General features: G+C 37.7%; 1 protein-coding gene across 1 annotated transcript; it reads left to right on the top strand.

Annotated features, from left to right (window-relative positions):
- The first annotated feature begins 730 nt into the window (after nt 1-730).
- Nucleotides 731-4,175, top strand: LOC103719729 (rho GDP-dissociation inhibitor 1-like). Its single transcript, XM_008809106.4, has 5 exons — nt 731-1,533; nt 1,655-1,721; nt 2,302-2,520; nt 2,762-2,886; nt 3,726-4,175. Exons 1-5 carry the CDS (start codon nt 1,237-1,239, stop codon nt 3,807-3,809), a joined length of 792 nt encoding a protein of 263 aa, XP_008807328.1. The 5' UTR covers nt 731-1,236; the 3' UTR covers nt 3,810-4,175.
- Nucleotides 4,176-19,795: the final 15,620 nt, after the last annotated feature.

Here is a 19,795-nt window from a genome sequence, read left to right as displayed (position 1 = left end):
TATAAATTATTAAAAAAAAATAATCAATTTGAACCTAGTCAGCTTAAACAGTAGTTATACCTCCAATCCTCCCCCTCGCCCTTACTAAGATGATAATCAAATCGGATCGAATCAAATAGGACTCAAATTGAATATAAATTATTGGAAAAATTATCAATTTGAACCTAATCAACTTACACAGTAGTTATACCTCCAACCCTGCCCCTTATCCTTACCAAGATGGTAATCATATCGGATCGAATCAAATAGAAGCCAGATTAAATATAAATTATTAAAAAAATAATCAATTTGAACCCAATCAGCCTAAACATTAGTTATACCTCCACTCTCCTCGCACTTACTAAGATGGTATGACACCGGATCGAATCAAATAGAAGTCAGATTGAATTTAAATTATTAAAAAAATTATCAATTTGAATCTGATCAACTTGTTACATTGGTCAAAAATCCAAATTCATACCAATTTATAAAATAAATAACCGATCTCAATCTACAGGGAATTGAATGAAGATAACAGCAGTTGAAACCCATATGCGTACGACTTTCTCCAGGAAAATAACTGAGTCGATTTGACATCATCGCGAGCACAAGCTGTGGTCCCACATCTCCATATTTCTTCCATTAAATAAGCAAATAAATCAATAGTCTCGGTCGATGTAGCCAAATATTTCAGAGCCCATCTCTGCTCTCGCTAAGTGCTAACTGCAACGCAAGATATCGGAATGGTCAAATGCATCCATTTTCCAGCCAATCTCGTGAGAGATGCTCTCCCTCTCTCCTCTGTCTCTCCCCATTTCTTCCCTCCGTTCGCAGTAGTTAGTGACCCTCACGTTCTTTTACCTCTCTCTCAATCTCTTCTTTTCCGTCAAAGCTACAAAGTAAAGACTCTGCTCCCCTCTTCGCCTCTTCTGCTTCCCTTCATTATCCTCTGTTTGTTCTTAAAGTTGCCATCTTGGAGTTTTTTCCCTTGGAGAATTTTGTCTCATAAGCGAATTCCCATCTGTGGGCTCCGTTGTTTTGTTTTCTTGCAAGGGATCTTTCAAGGTGCTGCCTTTTTGTAGGCATTCTCTTATCACCTCTTTCTGGATTCTTCCCTCTTGGTCGGTTTAAAATTAGAGGGCATCTGGGCTTTGTTTTCTTTTGAGCACCTTTGTGTTTTCGACCGTTAGTGGGTGGTTGCCTTTTTCTTGCTCTGTTTTGCCTCTCGGAGTCTGTTGTTGATGTGTTGGGAGTGCAATGTCTTTGGCCGTCGGAGCTTTTACTACTTCTAAAACCATGGGCTTGGAGGAGAACAAAGAGGTCGCTGAGAAAAATGGGATCTTGATGGCAAGGGAAGGAGTTAAAGAGGAGAAGGAGAAGAGAAAGGATGGGCATGATGGAGAGGAGGGTCTCAACAGGCAGATGAGTGTGGCTTCTCTGTATGCCACCGAGGATGATGATGAAGAAGAGGAGGAGGAGGAGGATGGGAAAGGGACCAAGGGGATTGATTTGGGGCCTAAGCTCAGTCTCAAGGTTCAGCTGGAGAAAGATAAGGTTTGGTGCCATTTCTGTCCTTCAGGTTTCATTATTTTCTTCTAAGTCTCATTCCTTGCTCTGTTGTAATTATTGGTATTTATGGGCTGCATTCCTTGGCATGCGTTCCTCTGGATGGCAGGATGATGAGAGCCTGAGGAGGTGGAAGGAGCAGCTTTTGGGGAGTGTGGATTTGAGCTCTGTAGGAGGTACCCCACTCTCTTTCTGCCAAACTTTTGTTTGTTGTACTCACTAAAAGCATGCCTTTTTTTCCAAAAAAAAAAAGGTATTCATTCTGCCCTCTGTTGGAGCTAGTCAATTTCTCTCTCACACTGTTGTTTAAGTCGTATTTCATTATTTAAGGATTTTTTTCAATCCAGTTGGATTGATTGTAGGAGGATTGCTGCATTTAAGATCTTTATTTTTTTTAAAGTCCTATTTGTTATGGGACTGTTTCTGTTGGTTACTTTGTCCAGTCTACTATTTCTATCTTAATGCAGGTTACGCTTTTAACTTATCCTCTCTTTTCTTTGTTTTTGAACTACTCTCTGCCTTCAATTTTGGGTTGCTTCTGTTTTGACCCACATATATCTGATACAAAATTTGGAAGTAGAGATCCAGGTATAAACTTATCTCTATCAGTTCAGCCATAGCTGGACTTCTGTTGAATTGGGTCCTGAACAGTTGCTGCTTTTTGTTTATATATTCTTCCATGAATTGTTGTAATTTTATTTCGAACCAGCTTGGCGATGGGTATGTTTGGTGTACTCATACTTGACTTTGTTATAGAAAATTTGGAGCCAGAGGTTAAGATCCTGAGCCTTTCAATCCAATCCCCTGGTCGACCTGACATATTCCTTCCACTTCCTATGGTCCCCAATTCCAAGGGTGTATGGTTTACTCTGAAAGAAGGTAGCAACTACAGGCTCAAGTTCTCCTTCTCTGTGAGCAAGAACATTGTCTCTGGCCTACGATACACCAACACAGTCTGGAAAACTGGTGTTAAGGGTGAGCTCTCTCTCAATGCTGGCAATTCAAATGGCACCAAGCCATTCATATGTAACAAATGCTTAATAGATTACTTCAAATATGAGGTTATGCTGTTATTCTCTTAAATTAACTTGATCTTATCTTATCTCAGAAGGAAAATTATTTTGTTCTTCTCATTTGATTAGAAAGAGGTACTATGTTTAGGTTCCACAACTCACTGGTGCTAAATTGATGTTGACTTGAGTGGTTCCCATTTCAGTGGACAGCATAAAAGAAATGCTAGGTACCTTCAGCCCTCAACTTGAGCCTTACACATATGAAGCACCAGAAGAAACCACTCCCTCTGGTATTTTTGCGAGAGGATCGTATTCTGCAAGAACAAGGGTATGATCATGCTGCTTTTTGTTCTCAAAACTAACTAAACATGAGTACTCTGTATATGCTGAAGCTTTTTCTTTGATGAGATAACAATAATTACATGCATACATCCATACATACATAATTGCATACATGTGTGTGTGTATTCAATGAACGATAATGGTTTTCTTGGATATTCATGCTAATCGAATGCCCATGCTTGAAGTCGTTGCTGCAATTCTTTCTGTATTAATGTTACATGAACCGGTTTGTAGATCAGCTGTATTTAGTTTACCAGAGATGCAAGAAACCATACAAAAGCCTAAGTTTTCATCCTTTTGAGCCTGTAGGCTTATGCAACTTTCAAGGACAAGGTCAATTTGCTATTTCCATAGTCGTCATTCAGAACCTGGGCATGGTTTACTTGAAAGATTCAAATGGTTTAAGCATGACTTACCTGGAATTTGGGGGGGAAAAAGCTTGAATGTGTATTGATGAATTGAAACTTTTAATGAAGCCAACAATTTTATAATCATGACCATACCATTTATTTCCATATCATTCTAATATCATAAAATTGTGACAGTATAATAGTTGAATAAGCTTGGATAAGATTAACGACATATTCTCCTTAAAAAAGAAGAGCAATAATACTTTAGGGGGCATTTCCAGGGAAGGAAAAAAAAATCAAAGAAAATGTATGGCTGGCTCAAACACTTCTTTGATATCTTTCTCTAGACAAACATTAATCTTCCATATTTACTCTTCTTACAGTTCCTCTCTATTGTACCACGTTAATCTGTCTTGATCTGATTTCCATGTAAAGCCTGTATGTTTTTCTAAAGTCATAACTTTTCTTTTGTCAGTTTCTTGATGATGATGGCAAATGCTACTTGGAGATCAATTACACTTTTGACATCCGTAAAGAATGGCCGTCGACAACCAGCTGAGAGCACGCTTTCCATCTAGAGAATTCACATTGCCTTCAGAGGCTATGAATTATCTCAGCAATTTCAGCAAAATCTACGAGGGCATCATAGCGAAGCTTAGTACTCTGAGATTTATCCTCTCCTTTTACTTGTCAGTTTGCAATACCATTGTGGGTTAAGGAATTTATTTGTTCTATTGCTTTGACTTCTCTCTTGTTGCAAGGTTTCACCATCTGTATATGGATTGTTTAGGAATAGCATTGACAGGAGTCGCATCAAGGACTACTATCAGTCTATTTGTCAGCATATGTACACCAGCTTTTTCTTGCATATGTGAACTGATTTTTATTCCTCGAAGGTATTTTTGTGTGAGATTGTTTCAAGCATCATTATATTTCATGCTTGTTGCTCTTTTAGGGTCTTCGCTATCAGTGAGTTATTACTCATGATCTTCCCTATGCTAAGTTTCCAAACCATGCATGCGCCTGTATGCATGTATTCTTCCACTCAAATGCTTTTCCATGATCAAGAAGCATGAACTCGAAGTGCGCTGCAGTAGGCTGGCTTTCATTGCCTTTGAACTTTCATAGCTACTTTTCATGGGTTTTTCCTGTAGGGAATCAAGGAACTTGCCCCTGTCACTTGGTAGCCCATTTGAATCAAACCTCTTTTAAAAAATATATATATAAAGGAAAAGCTGATCCTACTGTCGAGGTAAATGATCTTGTTTCGTAGCAATAACTTGTACTGTAGTTTGAGGTCTGTTTCTGGTTGAACAAAAGCTATTTCATTTGATATATTATTTTATTTAAATTACAAGTTTCTTTTTTGAGGTTTATGTTTAGTATGCTTATACCAAATAATTTTTTTTCTATTTTTTTATTTTAAAGTGAAGGAAGTGAGAAACTTCCTCTAGCAATTTTATTGCTTAAAACATTTGCTATATTGTTCTCTCAATACATTCTGCACCATCTTGCTTCTAACTAAATGTGAAAATGTTATGCTCTTTGCCATCAACATCTTGTTTCTGCTCGCGATGTTGATTAGTTCATGACAAAATATTTAGGACATGCTTGGTTTGGGGAATGAAAATGAGTAACTCCCATTCCAACTGTTTGGTCCGAGGAGTTTCATTTCCATTCCCAATTCAAAAAATGATGGGAAGCCCCTATGTCCCAAATTCTAATTCTAACTCTTTCTTAGTATTCAAATCCTATTCTAATTTTAATGCCAGTTACAAACTAAATACTTCAGAAAATATGGCCAGTTCAATTTCATTCCAATCCATTTTGGTTCCGATTCCAATTTTGAACCAAACATATTCCAGCGACAATGGTAACCCTTTCATTCTACCATTCTACATCGGGACTTCATGTGATAAGTATTCTATTTAACTTTTTTCTTAAAACTGTCTTTATTGGTGGGAGAATGGCTTCCATTGCCTCTTCATTGGATTAGTCCAGAAGGACTAAGCAGTCACACCGCGGCGGAAGCATGATAAGCCTCCTCTCTGTAACCGAGTAGAACTGAAGGAAGCTATGTTATAAATGAAGGCTCGTCGGCGTTCTTTGATGTGCTACTATTGTATTTAAATTGTCAGCATGGTCTCTTGTATTGATCTTTCTTGTATTTTCTTTGGATTGATTTCTCAGGCCTAGTACTTTGTCCATGTTATTATAAAGGATCTCTTACTGTTGCCCAAGGTGACAAGCCAAGAGGGGGGGATAAATTGGTTTCTCTTAATTTTAACTATCTTACTTATGTCAATTGATGAGTTAGTGGAATTAAAACAAAGCACAATACAAACAACAAGAAGTATAGTGGTTCGGTGCTCTCCTAAGCACCTACGTCCACTCCCCAAGCGACCTCTTGGGAATTCACTATAATCCCGCCGATTACAGTTAGATTGTTTTCCGGACTCACAATCCAAAAACCTTTACACTTTGGTTTTCCGGGTTCACCAAAAACCTGTGTTGGTTTTACGGGCTCACCAACGAACCTATGTTGGTTTTCCGGGCTCACCAACGAACCTTTACAATTGGTTTTACGGGTTCACCAATCAACCTATGCCGTTGGTTTTGCGGGCTTATCAACTAACCTTTACAATGAGTTTAATAAACAAAGTAAGAAGATTTAAACTCCTAGATGAGCAAATATAACAATATAATCTACAAAGAAGAGTTTAGAGAATAGTTATCGCTTGATGTGACTTCTCTCTTCTTTGTCAAGGATGCTTCACTCTTCAAGGGTGGATGGAGCTCTTAATGACTCTTGGAATCTACTCAACCACTTTCTTTTGACTCTTGAATGAAGCACTTGGATGAAGAAGATTAGGGCACTTTGTCTTTCTTGTGTACTCTTTGATATTTTGCAAAAGGATGTTCTCTCTGATGAATAGTGCCACTTTAAATAGTTTCCTTCATCCATTGGACAAGCCCCAATGGTTAGAATTCAAAAACTAGCCGTTACTCACTGTTGGAAGGACAAAAAGTACTTCTGCAGAACTAGCCGTTATGCTTCTGCCCGTGCTTGGGTCGGCTCAACCTGTCCTTGGGTCGACCCAACTTTCACTTGGGTCGACTCAACCTTTCCTTGGGTCGACCCTCTCAGAACCACAGAAACTTGCAATTCAGCCTTCCTTCACTTGGGTCGACTCAACATTTCTTTGGGTCGACTCAAGGTTCAGTTGGGTCGACTCAACTTCCACTTGGGTCGACCCTCTCAGGGTTTCCAGAGAACATTTTCTGTCATGTATTCTGTCATTGCCTTTGGGTCGACCCTCTCAGTGTTTGGGTCGACTCAACTTCCTCTTGGGTCAACCCTCTCAGTGTTTCCAGAGAACTGTTTTCTTGAGTCTTTGAGAGGCTTGAGGTTTGGGTCGACTCATGCTTTCCTTGGGTCGACCCAACTACTGTTCATCCGTGCCATTTTTGCAGAAGTGTGCCAGATGCTTTCTTGATATGCCGGGGTCGACCCAATCATCCTTGGAGTCGACTCAATCCATACTTTGCTGCAACTCAAGGTTAGATTCATCCAAATAAACAATGAAATGCATCTTTATCTTATTATACAAATATACTGAGAGTAACAGACTTATAAATGAAGTATCGAATTAACTTGTAACATACTCTTGATTATTGCTTGTTAATCATCAAAATAACACTATCATCCTCAATCTCCCCCTTTTTGATGATTACAAAATATAGAGTATGAGCCTATTGATACTTATCTTAAAATCAGTTTTAAAAGGGCTCAAGTTGCTGAATTTCAGCTTTTCAAATATGAGAGTGAAGTCTCCCCCTATTTCATCCAAATATTTCCAATTTGACTTTTTGAATTGCTCCCCCTTTCATTTATATTTCATTAAAGATGAAACTTCAAAAATTTGAGATAAAGCATGAGTTTCAGATTATGTATCAAGGTGTGAAAGGTATGTGCCAAATTCTGAAATTCTATGTGCCAAATTCTGAAATTTAATAGAAATTTTAGATTTGATTATTTTCATTATTACAAATTGCTCCCCCTTAAATGTATATGCTTTCCTATTATAATTTTCAACTTATTTAACAACTTATTTCTCTTTTCTTACACAACTTATTTCTCTTTCTTTACTTCTCCCCCTTTTTATTATCATCAAATAGGTGCATGGGAATAGACACAATAAATAACAAACATTTAAACTTCATTGATCAACATAGGAACATTTTAGTACAGTAATGCCAAAACAAAAGCAAATACAATGTTCCCTCAATCAAGGTTCAAAATACATGATCAACACAAAATACATATGAGAACTAGATACATATCCTAGGCTCTAAACAGAAATACTAATATCAGCCTAGGGAGTATCTAATGGCTGTGATCTAGTCCTCATCCTCCTAGTATAAGTGGCGAGGGGAGGTCGAGCCTGATGAGACTGAGTCTGGCGTGGAGCACGGTAAGCTGGATGACTCTGTGCCGAAATCTCTGACTCAGCAGCCTGTGGCACAGATGGTCCATTAGTCTCTCTTTCTCTCCATAGAGCTCCTATCTGCTCTCTCAGATCACTGATCTCAGCAGACATGATATCTAGTCGGCTCGTCAGCCCATCAGTGATAGTCCTCGCCTAAGCTGACATAAGCTCAATCATCCTACTCCAGAACTCATCTGTGTCTTCCGCAGGAACAGATGACGATGGTCCAGCCTCTGAAGGTGCAGTAGGATGATCCATATGCTCCTCATCCTCAGGGATAGGGTCTCCAATATCTGGTGCATCACCCTCTGGTGCATCACCCTCTGGTGCATCACCCTGAATCCCTGCTCCAGTACGAACCCACTGCCCGTTCACTTTCTCATAGCCCATGTGAATAAGTGATCGTGCAGTGTATGTATCAGTAAAAAGCAGATGCCTGGAGACCTCCTCCTCGACAGATATGTCGTGCTGTCGGAAGATCAAGGTGAGTATCATACCATAAGGCAGGGATACTCTGGAGTTGCAGATCACCTTCCTCATCTGCCTCAGTATCATGGCCGGGAGATTCAGGGGAATACCCTGAATAATATGCTCCATCACTGCTAGATCTCGCTCTGTAATGAGATCAAATCTACCGCTCTTCGGAAATAGAATCCTATCAATGATGTTGTGCAACAACCTCATTTCTGCAGAAAGAGAGCTCGCTATAACCTTCTCCGAGAAGTCGAAGTCTTTATTCTCAAGAATTAACTGGAGGGCTCTCAACTTGTTTTCTGGCTTTTCTGGAGTTGCTCCTTCGCAGGGGAGATGAAGCAACTCACTCAAACTCTCTTCGGAAACTCGAACCCTAACTCCTCGAACTTCTGATATGAGCCCTCCCATCCCAGTTTTGAGGAAGGCATAGAACTCCCGAACTAGTCCGGGGTAGATCACCACATCTAGGGAGCAAAGATACTTCCAACCTTGCCTTCGGATCCATTCCCCCAAACGGAACCCTTCTTGATCAAAGAACTCGGAATGGATCCTTCTCCCCGTTGTAACCGGTCTCCCCGCAAACTTTGCAAGTTGTACTGAGGGGGAGGGAGGAGAAGGTGGCTCTACACGTGTCTCACCTTGTGGAGACACTGTAGATGGCTCCGTAGCTTCTCTTTCCGCACGTTGGATCCGTGAGACTCTCCCGGATCGCTTGGCTACGGCTCTTTTGGGTCCCATTTCTCCAAGATCTTGAAGTAATCTACTGTTTGGAGATGATTGAGGAGTTTTGAGAGTGGGGAATAAGGTTTTCGGAAGAGGACAAAGTGTAAACAGTGCCCTAGATAGCTCACGGGTCCCCCTTTTAACAGTGGGGTCCCGACGTTGGGTCGACTCAAGAATTTTCTTAGGTCGACTCAACGTTGGGGGTCGACCCTATTCTGGGTTGGGTCGACCCAAGTTCAGAATTTTTCCTTTCTCTTTCTTTTCGCTTCTAAAAATTTTCCTTGCTTCCAATCCTTACAAATTCTTTCTGGGACTATGATACATGAGTAAGGAATCTATAAATGATAAGTTTGACTCATGTTTCATGGGTTTTTAGAAATGGGAGGAATGTACCATGAGACTGCTTGCTCCCTTTTATATCTCTTCAATAAAAAGGATCACATATGCCTAATTTCCTCCTTAGCGTGCAGAATCTATCTTCACTCAAGGGTTTTGTGAATATGTCAGCTAATTGTTTTTCAGTACATATATGCTCAATACGTATGTTTCCATTTTGCACATGATCCCTAATAAAATGATATCTTATTTCTATGTGTTTGGCTTTAGAATGCTGAACCGGATTTTTAGTAAGGTTGATGGCACTAGTATTATCACACTTAATAGGAATGTTATCTAGCTTAACTCCATAGTCCTCTAGTTGTTGCTTATGCCATAGTACTTGAGCACAACAACTGCCAGCAGCTATATATTCAGCTTCAGCTGTTGACAGTGCCACTGAATTCTGCTTTTTGCTAAACCATGATACTAAGTTGTTTCCTAAGAATTGACATGTACCACTAGTGCTCTTCCTATCTAATTTGCATCCAGCAAAATCAGCATCTGAGTATGCAAGCAAATCTAGACAGGAGTCTCTTGAGTACCATAATCCTATGTTCGTAGTTCCTCTTAAATATCTAAGGATTCTTTTAACAGCACTTAAATGTGACTCCTTAGGATCTGATTGGTATCTAGCACATATTCCTACACTAAACACTATGTCTGGTCTACTAGTAGTAAGGTAGAGCAAGGATCCAATTAGTCCTCTATAAAGCTTAGTATCAATATTCTTTCCTTTCTCATCTTTGTCTAGCTTACTTGTAGGATTCATTGGAGTGCCTACTCCCTTATGATTTTCATTCCCAAACTTTTTTAGTATTTCCTTTGTATACTTAGTTTGATGAATGAAGATACCTTCTTTAGTATGTTTGATTTGTAATCCAAGAAAGAAACTTAGTTCTCCCATCAAACTCATTTCGAATTCTCCATGCATTAAATTAGCAAATTCTTTGCAAAGAGTATCATTTGTGGCACCAAAGATTATGTCATCCACATATATTTATACCACTAATAGATTTTCGTCCTTTCTTTTGAGAAACAGTGTTTTATCTACATTTCCTCTACTAAAGTCATTATTTAGTAGAAATTTGCTTAATCGATCATACCAAGCCCTAGGTGCTTGCTTCAATCCATATAATGCCTTATGTAATCTAAACACATGATTTCGCAATTCATGATTCTCAAAACTAGGAGGTTGCTCTACATATACTTCTTCCTCTATAAGACCGTTTAAGAATGCACTTTTTACATCCATTTGATACAATTTGAAATCCATGAAACATGCAAAAGCTAGAAGTAATCTAATAGCCTCTAATCTAGCTACAGGAGCAAATGTTTCATCAAAATCTATCCCTTCTTCTTGATTGTATCCCTTAGCTACAAGTCTAGCTTTATTTCTTATAACTAACCCATTTTCATCTAATTTATTTCTAAAGATTCATTTTGTTCCAATTACTGAGTTATGCTTTGGTCTTTCAGTTAATGTCCATACATTACTTCTTTTGAATTGATTTAATTCTTCTTGCATAGCATTTATCCAATTGGTATCTTTTTCAGCTTCTTCATAAGTCTTAGGTTCTAACTGTGAAACAAAAGCAAGATAATCATTTAAATTTCTAAGAGAGGATCGAGTTCTTACCCCTTGAGATGGATCACCAATGATTAAGTCTTTAGGGTGTCCATATGCATACCTCCATTCCTTTGGCAAGTTTTGAGATTGTGGTGGCACGCAATCATCTCCCTTATCTTGAATTGGCACGTCATCAATATTCAACTTTTCAAAGTTAATAATTCCTGTATCATCATCAAGAATATTTTCTTTCCTAGCATACTCACTATCAGACTCATCAAATATAATATTAATTGACTCTTCGACTACAAGAGTTCTTTTATTGAATACTCTGTATGCCCTGCTAGATGTGGAGTATCCTAAGAAGATACCTTCATCTGACTTGGCATCAAATTTACTTAGATCCTCCTTCCCATTGTTTAAAATGAAACATCTACATCCAAATACTCTAAGATATTTAGCAGTTGGTTTCTTATTCTTCCAAAGTTCATAAGGAGTTTTCTTGGTTATTGGTCGTATTAAAACCCGATTTAGAATATGGCAAGCAGTGCTTATAGCTTCAGCCCAAAAGTACTTTGGAAGATTTGACTCGCACAACATCGTGCATGCCATTTCTGCCAATGTCCTGTTTTTTCTTTCAACAACCTCATTTTGTTGAGGCGTTCTAGGTGCTGAAAATTGATGTGAGATGCCATTTTTATTACAAAATTCTTCAAAGTGTTGATTTTCAAATTCAGTACCATGATCACTTCGAATTGCTACTAAGGTGAGCTTCTTTTCATTTATGATATTATTATAAAGTTTCAAGAATTCTGAAAATGCTTCATTCTTATGTGCCAAAAATGAAATTCATGTATATCTTGAAAAATCATCTACAATAACTAGTCCATACTTCTTCCCTCCTAGACTCGCAGTTCTAGTGGGTTCAAATAGATCCATGTGTATGAGTTCAAAAGGCCTAGTTGTTGATACTATATTCTTTGATTTGAAGGATGATTTAGTTTGTTTTCCTAATGAGCATGGTCCACAGATTTTGTCCTTTTCAAAAATCAATTTTGGCACATCTTTTATTAATTCCTTCTTGACTAGTTTTGATATTAATTCCATACTAGCATGTCCTAGTCTACGATGCCAAAGCCAACTTGTTTCATTTTTCTTTTCTTCATTAGTAATTAAGCATAATCCATTTTTCTTGCCTAAATCATGAAGATCTACCATGTAAATATTTCTTTGCCTTTGTCCTACAAGTACAATGCTATTATCTTTAGGATTTGTGATTATGCATACTGATGCTTCAAATGTGACTTTAAACCCTTTATCACAAAATTGACTTATGCTAAGTAGGTTATGTTTCAAACCCTTAACTAATAAGACATTTTCTATGAAAGTAGATGGAGTGATGAAAATTTTACCCTTTCCAATGATATAACCTTTACCATTGTCTCCATAGGTTACTACTCCACCCTTCTTAGATTCCAAGGTGACAAATTGGTCTACGTCACCGGTCATGTGTTTTGAACAGTCGCTATCTAGATACCATCGTTTTTCCACTTTATTAGCTACAAGACACCCCTGCAATCAAGATCAAGAAAGAGCTTTAGGTACCCAAACTATGTTGGGTCCTTTAGGGTTAGTACTTGATGTTCCTTTTGGAACCCAAACTTTCTTGAATTTAAGCTTATGATTATTACTCAATTTGTTTTGACTGGATTTTCTATAGTTACACTCATATGCTTTATGTCCTAATTTATTGCAGCAATGACAAGTAATATTTTCATTTTTAGCTTTTACAAAAATGTTCTTTAAGTATTTTTGTTTCCTATTTGTTTTATATCCTAATCCAGCCTTATCATATACAGCTTTTTGACTATCAAGAATCATATTTAATTTGGTTGAACTAAGTGTAAACTTATCTACTAAGGATTTATATTTTTCAGCATCTTCTTTTAACTTGACATTTTCAGCAATTAGATTCTTGGTTTCATTTGTGAGTTTCCTACTTAATGTTTCATAGTTATGAGATAGTTTTAACTTATCTTTGATAAGAGATTGATTTTCTTCTTTTAGAACTTTATTTTTATTGATTAGGTTTTTATGTTCTTCCATGAGTTCTAAAAATGCATCATGTAATTCATTAATAGTAAAATCACATTCAAGTTCAGAATCTACCTCATCGTCATTGGCCATATGACACATTTGGGCCGTCTCTTGATGATCTTCTTCTTCCGAACTTGATTCCTCACTTTCACTCCATTCAGCCATGAAGTTCTTCTTTTTGAGTTTTCTTGCCATCCACTTTAATTCCGGGCAATCTATCTTATAATGCCCGGGCTTGTTACACTCATAACAAATAGGTGATTCTTTTTCTTTTTCTTTGTCCTTACCCTTTTCTTTGCTTGAGCTACCTTTGAAGAAGGGTTTCTTTTTATGAAATCTATTCTTACCTCTCATAAATTTTCTGAATTTTCTTCCAAGCATAACCATTCCTTCTTCATCAAATTCATCATCATCATCTGAATTTTCCGACTCAGTTTGTTGTTTAGGGGTGGTAGACTTTAGGGCAATGGTCTTTCTTCTCTTGACCTCATCTTCTGAATTTTGCCTCATGGTCAACTCATGGGTCATGAGTGATCCTAGAAGTTCCTCTAATTGCAGTGTGTTGAGGTCCTTAGCTTCCTGAATTGCAATTACCTTGGCCTCCCAAACTCTTGGTAGAGACCTGAGAATTTTTCGCACCAATTCAGAGTTAGTATAAGACTTTCCTAAACTCTTAAGCTCATTTATAATTTCAGTAAAACGAGTAAACATATCAGTTATGGACTCAGTGGATTCCATTTTAAACAATTCATACTTATGTACTAATATGTTTATTTTTGACTCCTTAACTTGATTAGTCCCTTCATGAGTGACCTCAAGTTTGTCCCAAATTTCTTTTGCAGAGATGCATGTAGATATTCTATTAAATTCACTTACATCTAATGAACAGTAAAGTACATTAATTACTTTTGCATTTAATTGTGCTAATCTTCTATCACTTTCATTCCAATCCATTTCTGGTTTGGGTATGATAGTGCCCTCTATATTAAGTGTGGGTGTGTGAGGTCCTCTAGTAATAATGTACCATAATTCATAGTCTAAAGCTTGAATGAATATCCTCATCCTAGCTTTCCAGTATGTGTAATTTGTGCCATTAAATAGAGGAGGTCTATTTGTGGATTGCCCCTCACTCATAGAACATCCCACTTGGGTTGTCATGATCTTTAACTCTTGATTGTAAGATCAATAAGTACTATTGGAGCACCTTGCTCTGATACCACTTGTTGCCCAAGGTGAAAAGCCAAGAGGAGGGGTGAATTGGTTTTTCTTAATTTTAACTATCTTACTTATGTCAATTGATGAGTTAGTGGAATTAAAACAAAGCACAATACAAACAACAAGAAGTATAGTGGTTCGGTGCTCTCCTAAGCACCTACGTCCACTCCCCAAGCGACCCCTTGGGAATTCACTATAATCCCGCGGATTACAGTTGGATTGTTTTCCGGGCTTACAATCCAAAAACCTTTACACTTTGGTTTTCCGGGTTCACCAAAAACCTGTTTTGGTTTTACGGGCTCACCAACGAACCTATGTTGGTTTTCCGGGCTCACCAACGAACCTTTACAATTGGTTTTACGGGTTCACCAATCAACCTATGCCGTTGGTTTTGCGGGCTTCCCAACTAACCTTTACAATGAGTTTAATAAACAAAGTAAGAAGATTTAAGCTCCTAGATGAGCAAATATAACAATATAATCTACAACGAAGAGTTTAGAGAATAGTTATCGCTTGATGTGACTTCTCTCTTCTTTGTCAAGGATGCTTCACTCTTCAAGGGTGGACGGAGCTCTTAATGACTCTTGGAATCTGCTCAACCACTTTCTTTTGACTCTTGAATGAAGCACTTGGATGAAGAAGATTATGGCACTTTGTCTTTCTTGTGTACTTTTTGATATTTTGCAAAAGGATGTTCTCTCTGATGAATAGTGCCACTTTAAATAGTTTCCTTCATCCATTGGACAAGCCCCAATGGTTAGAATTCAAAAACTAGCCGTTACTCACTGTTGGAAGGACAAAAAGTACTTCTGCAGATCTAGCCGTTATGCTTCTGCCCGTGCTTGGGTCGGCTCAACCTGTCCTTGGGTCGACCCTCTCAGAACCACAGAAACTTGCAATTCAGCCTTCCTTCACTTGGGTCGACTCAACATTTCTTTGGGTCGACTCAAGGTTCAGTTGGGTCGACTCAACTTCCACTTGGGTCGACCCTCTCAGGATTTCCAGAGAACCTTTTCTGTCATGTATTCTGTCATTGCCTTTGGGTCGACCCTCTCAGTGTTTGGGTCGACTCAAGCTTGGGTCGACTCAACTTCCTCTTGGGTCGACCCTCTCAGTGTTTCCAGAGAATTGTTTTCTTGAGTCTTTGAGAGGCTTGAGGTTTGGGTCGACTCATGCTTTCCTTGGGTCGACCCAACTACTGTTCATCCGTGCCATTTTTGCAGAAGTGTGCCAGATGCTTTCTTGATATACCGGGGTCGACCCAATCATCCTTGGAGTCGACTCAATCCACACTTTGCTACAACTCAAGGTTAGATTCATCCAAATAAACAATGAAATGCATCTTTATCTTATTATACAAATATACTGAGAGTAACAGACTTATAAATGAAGTATCGAATTAACTTGTAACATACTCTTGATTATTGCTTGTTAATCATCAAAATAACACTATCATCCTCACTTACTCTCCTAGCCCGAATTTTCAATGAGTCATAATAAACCTTAGTGTATTGTGCCGTATTTATTTATAACACTTAGTATGTTGCTCCATGGCTGATAGAAGGCCACAAAGCAGCTAGTGGTGCCTTCTATAGGCCATCTGCTCACCTCATGAATCCTGGATTGAAGAGAATTTGTGACTTTAAATTAAGACTTCTCATTGGAGGATATTCCATGTTGTTTATAGCGTATTATCTTTCCTTTGGTAAGTTGGCACTGTCCTTTAATGATATATACCTTTATGATGAATCCTTTTCTCTCATTCTTCAAATCTTAAAAATGTCATTAGACCACATTCCATATTCTTCAATCCTTGGTATCTTTAGATGACTCTATATATATATATATATATATATATATATATATATATATATATATATATATATATATATATATATATATATATATATATATATATATATATATATATATATATATATATTATATGGGGTGATGAGGGACAAGAGGATTCATACCCAGGAAATAATAAAGAAATACACCCTTCTCTGTATCCTGATACTTGTAATATTGTCATTCTATAGTAATATCATTATAATATTTAGATGATATGTTTTCTCTATTATTATGATTCTGCAATGATATTATATCATGATATGCTATTTGAAACTTTTTTATCACGTCAGATTTGTATTTCTGTCCAAGAAAGAAGCCTGCTGTGAAGGAATGAGAAATTCATGCTGCGCAGCACTCGTCTGAGTTCTATTCCAAAGTTAAACTTTTATATATTTGTGAAAAAATTCAGAGAATTAAAAATATAAAAAGTACTAAGAATTCTTGCATTGGAATCGTCTGATATTAGGACTTCCTTTTTTTTCTTTTACTATACTAAAAACGCTCGATTTTGGATCCTTGGATCGACTTTTATGTATGAAAAAAAAAATATCTAGTTAGCATGCCAAAACTTTCTTATATGCAAATTACCATCAGTGATTACATAACTAGAACAATACCATTCACATATTTGTTCTTATTAGTGATTTTCTCATTGTACTCCAATCACACTCAGAGTGATATGTGTAATAATCCAATCTCTCTCCTGTTAGAAAAATAAATCATTTAAATTAGTTTTTTTTCAATAAAAAGATTCATTTTTTACACCAAAGAGTGAGTCATCTGTAATTTTGGATTCGAGGGTCAAATAGCAACATGGTGGGTTCATACTGAATGAATGTGGTCCAATCTGTGCAAGTCCAGCCTGCCAACCGAGCCCAACCTCAAATGAAATGGCCCCTTGTGCACCAGTTCTTAGGCCGGGCCACTTCAGTTAAGTGCCACCTATCATCTTTAATAGGGCTTTAAGTGCCCTTCTTCACCAGCCAAGGGAACAGCAGAAAGATGCTTCGTTTAAGAACTGGCCTCATACATTTGATTCATTTTGTTCCAAAAGACTCTTCATTCGGGAACTTCAAAATAGAGAAATTATTTTCTACACTGCATGCACCACATAGCCAAGTATGCCTGCACTGCTATAGAAATGAGCAGTTATGATTTATGGCATGCACGGCTGCATGGTGCATGCTGTGAATAATTTCTCCTTCAAAGAAGGAGAGAGATGCAAAAGATGGGCCACGCTTGAATAATTTTTCCAGTTTTTTCTCATCCTCTTTAGTTGCAAAGGCCCTGTTATCAAGCTATTATGCTGGCATCAATGAATCCTACTGATGTCCAGCTATAGATTGACTGATTGTAGCTAGCATTGTCGTGAAAGTGAACTTTGATCTACTTGGTTCATGTGGAACAATACATTCAAATAAGTAGCTTTCCGAAGTCTTTTCAGGGAGATGAAGGTGTTTGGTGGAGCTAGCAAAGGGTCTTGTCTTTGAAAATTAATTCATTTCCAGCTTTCCACATGGAGCATGTGTGATAGAAACTCGTGTGATAAAAGCTCATGCATCATGCAAGCTAGTACTCATCATGGAAAATGAGGTTTTTCTTGCACTTTTGTAGCCCACAACGTGGTATCTCCAACCCTATTATGTCCGCATTATATCATTTATTTGATCATGCCCCCTGGCATAATAAAACTTAAGATTACTACTACTCTGGCTGGGGAAGGCAAATAGCTTTCTGATCAAAGATCATCCAAAGTGTGCATGGTAGCACATAATGGATGAAAAAAAACCCTAACACATTGCATCATTGGGCTAATAATTTTCATGTAACGAAAAGATCTAAGTTTGTACCACAAGAAAAAAATAAAATGAAAAGCTCGAAGTCTGTCCCATTATACGCCAAGAGTAAAATGTTTACGACGAATCATCTTAAAGCATTGTTGTGAGGACTGTGCTGGCATTTTTGGTTTCTTATGAGGATCAAGGAACTCAAATAATACCTTTCAGCTAGTCTTTTTGGGTAAGGTCCAGGATTGTTACAAATAGTATCAGAGTAGGCCTGACCCATAACCTATGTAGACGAGAGGCCACTGTAGCACAATTCTATTGGAGCTAACCACGGGCCGATCACGATGTTTGTGATTAGATATAAATGGATTCGAACTTTCACTCTGACGAGGACGTCGGAGTTTAAATGGGGGAAGCATGTGAGGATCCGTGCGGACATATGTTTAGTCTCACATTGGTTATTCGCTGGGTAAACATTAGATACTTATACAGAATCAATGAATCCAAATAATACCTTTCGGCTTGTCTTTTTAGGTGAAGTCCTAGGTTATTACAGTGGTAGCTTTGTACATGTTTAGTGTTTCATTAAGATCTCAATCAGCTTCAAACCGGAATCGAGGAACACCAAATAATTGTATGATCCTAGCAAAGCAAGTTGCTATCTCCACTAGTTGACCTGCATTTCTAATGAAACAAAAACACCATAGTCAAAATCAAATTTATGACCAGATCTCGAGCACCACCGCATATGTCGCACGATCCAAGCCATGTGAATTTCTAATTCCATTGCACAATAGAGCTGACCTACATTCTTAATGGAGCAGTGCAGTTTTCCGCAATGGCAACTTGCCAATAGGAGGAGTAACGAGCACATGCAGTTTGAATATTTATTGGATCCACTCTCAATGCTTTCCAGCTCTATGCACAAAACTTCTGGCTCACAAGGAGTGATTGGTCCCCAGGTTACCGTCCTTTTAAGACAAGCTCAAGACATGCTATTTAATACATGTCTGAAGTCATGGTAAGAGTGAAACTTTCAAATGTGTGGATAAAAAAAAAAAAACAAGTGATTTGGTGAAATATTTGAACTGAGCTCGTACATTAATTATGTTGGTAGGTGGAAAAGTTGGTCCAAGTCATGCAGAGTGTGGGACAATGGACATGGCCAGCTAGGTTGGAAGGTGAAACAACTGGAGGTAATGCTAATGGGAGGTGAAAAACTTGGATGTGGGCCCAAATTTGTTGGTTGAATTGTTGGACTATGATTAGGTTCAATTTTCATTCAGTATTAGGTTAAATTTAAACTTTAAGGCCAAGGAATAAACTTTTAAAACTATTTAGGTTAGGCTTATGGATTGTTCATGTGCGTTGAATCTAGCTTTTTTTTGTACCCATCATTAATAAATCAGTTGGAGGTCGGCGTTTGGTTTGGATGATTTTGACTCATGTCCAGATTTTAGGTTTCATTTGAGCCTAAGTTGATTTCCTTGATCCGTATGCCAAGTTTTATTTTTTTTTAATCTTTAGCACCGATTGGACTAACCTTGTTTTCTGTAGAACAAAAGAAGCTTGGTGAAAGAGAGCTGCCTACAGCGCTCCGAGACTTATTAACTTTTTATATTTGTAGATATATTTATACTAGACTTATATTAGTCATCCATTGTAACAAAAAAAAAATAATCATACAACAAGCTCTGATTAGGTTGTTAGTGTGTTCTTTTTAATTAAGATCAGGATTGTAGCTATTAGTGTAATGACTAGAAGCCTTTTGGTGGTGTTACCTTGCAATCGAACTTATTACATGCTACATCTATGATGACAGGCAATGTAATATTCAACCATGTTCATTATCATCCAAACCATAAGAAATGTGTGAAAAATAAGATCCAAAGTTCTATATATGATACTTGTGGTATGGCCAACTTTAAAACAAGTCAGTAGTTATTGATAGAGGAAATGA

This window comes from Phoenix dactylifera, unplaced genomic scaffold (genome assembly GCF_009389715.1).
Source record: "Phoenix dactylifera cultivar Barhee BC4 unplaced genomic scaffold, palm_55x_up_171113_PBpolish2nd_filt_p 000207F, whole genome shotgun sequence".
In the NCBI taxonomy this organism is placed as follows: domain Eukaryota; kingdom Viridiplantae; phylum Streptophyta; class Magnoliopsida; order Arecales; family Arecaceae; genus Phoenix; species Phoenix dactylifera.
Note: the sequence above shows the minus strand (reverse complement) of the source record. Positions and strands in the feature narration are given on the sequence as shown.

Bases quoted from the DNA above. Each gene is read 5' to 3' on its own strand.
- LOC103719729 (XM_008809106.4), top strand. From the start codon at position 1,237: ATGTCTTTGGCCGTCGGAGCTTTTACTACTTCTAAAACCATGGGCTTG. The intron at 1,722-2,301 runs GTACCCCACTCT...ACTTTGTTATAG, and splicing joins GGATTTGAGCTCTGTAGGAG to AAAATTTGGAGCCAGAGGTT. The intron at 2,521-2,761 runs GTGAGCTCTCTC...TTCCCATTTCAG, and splicing joins CTGGAAAACTGGTGTTAAGG to TGGACAGCATAAAAGAAATG.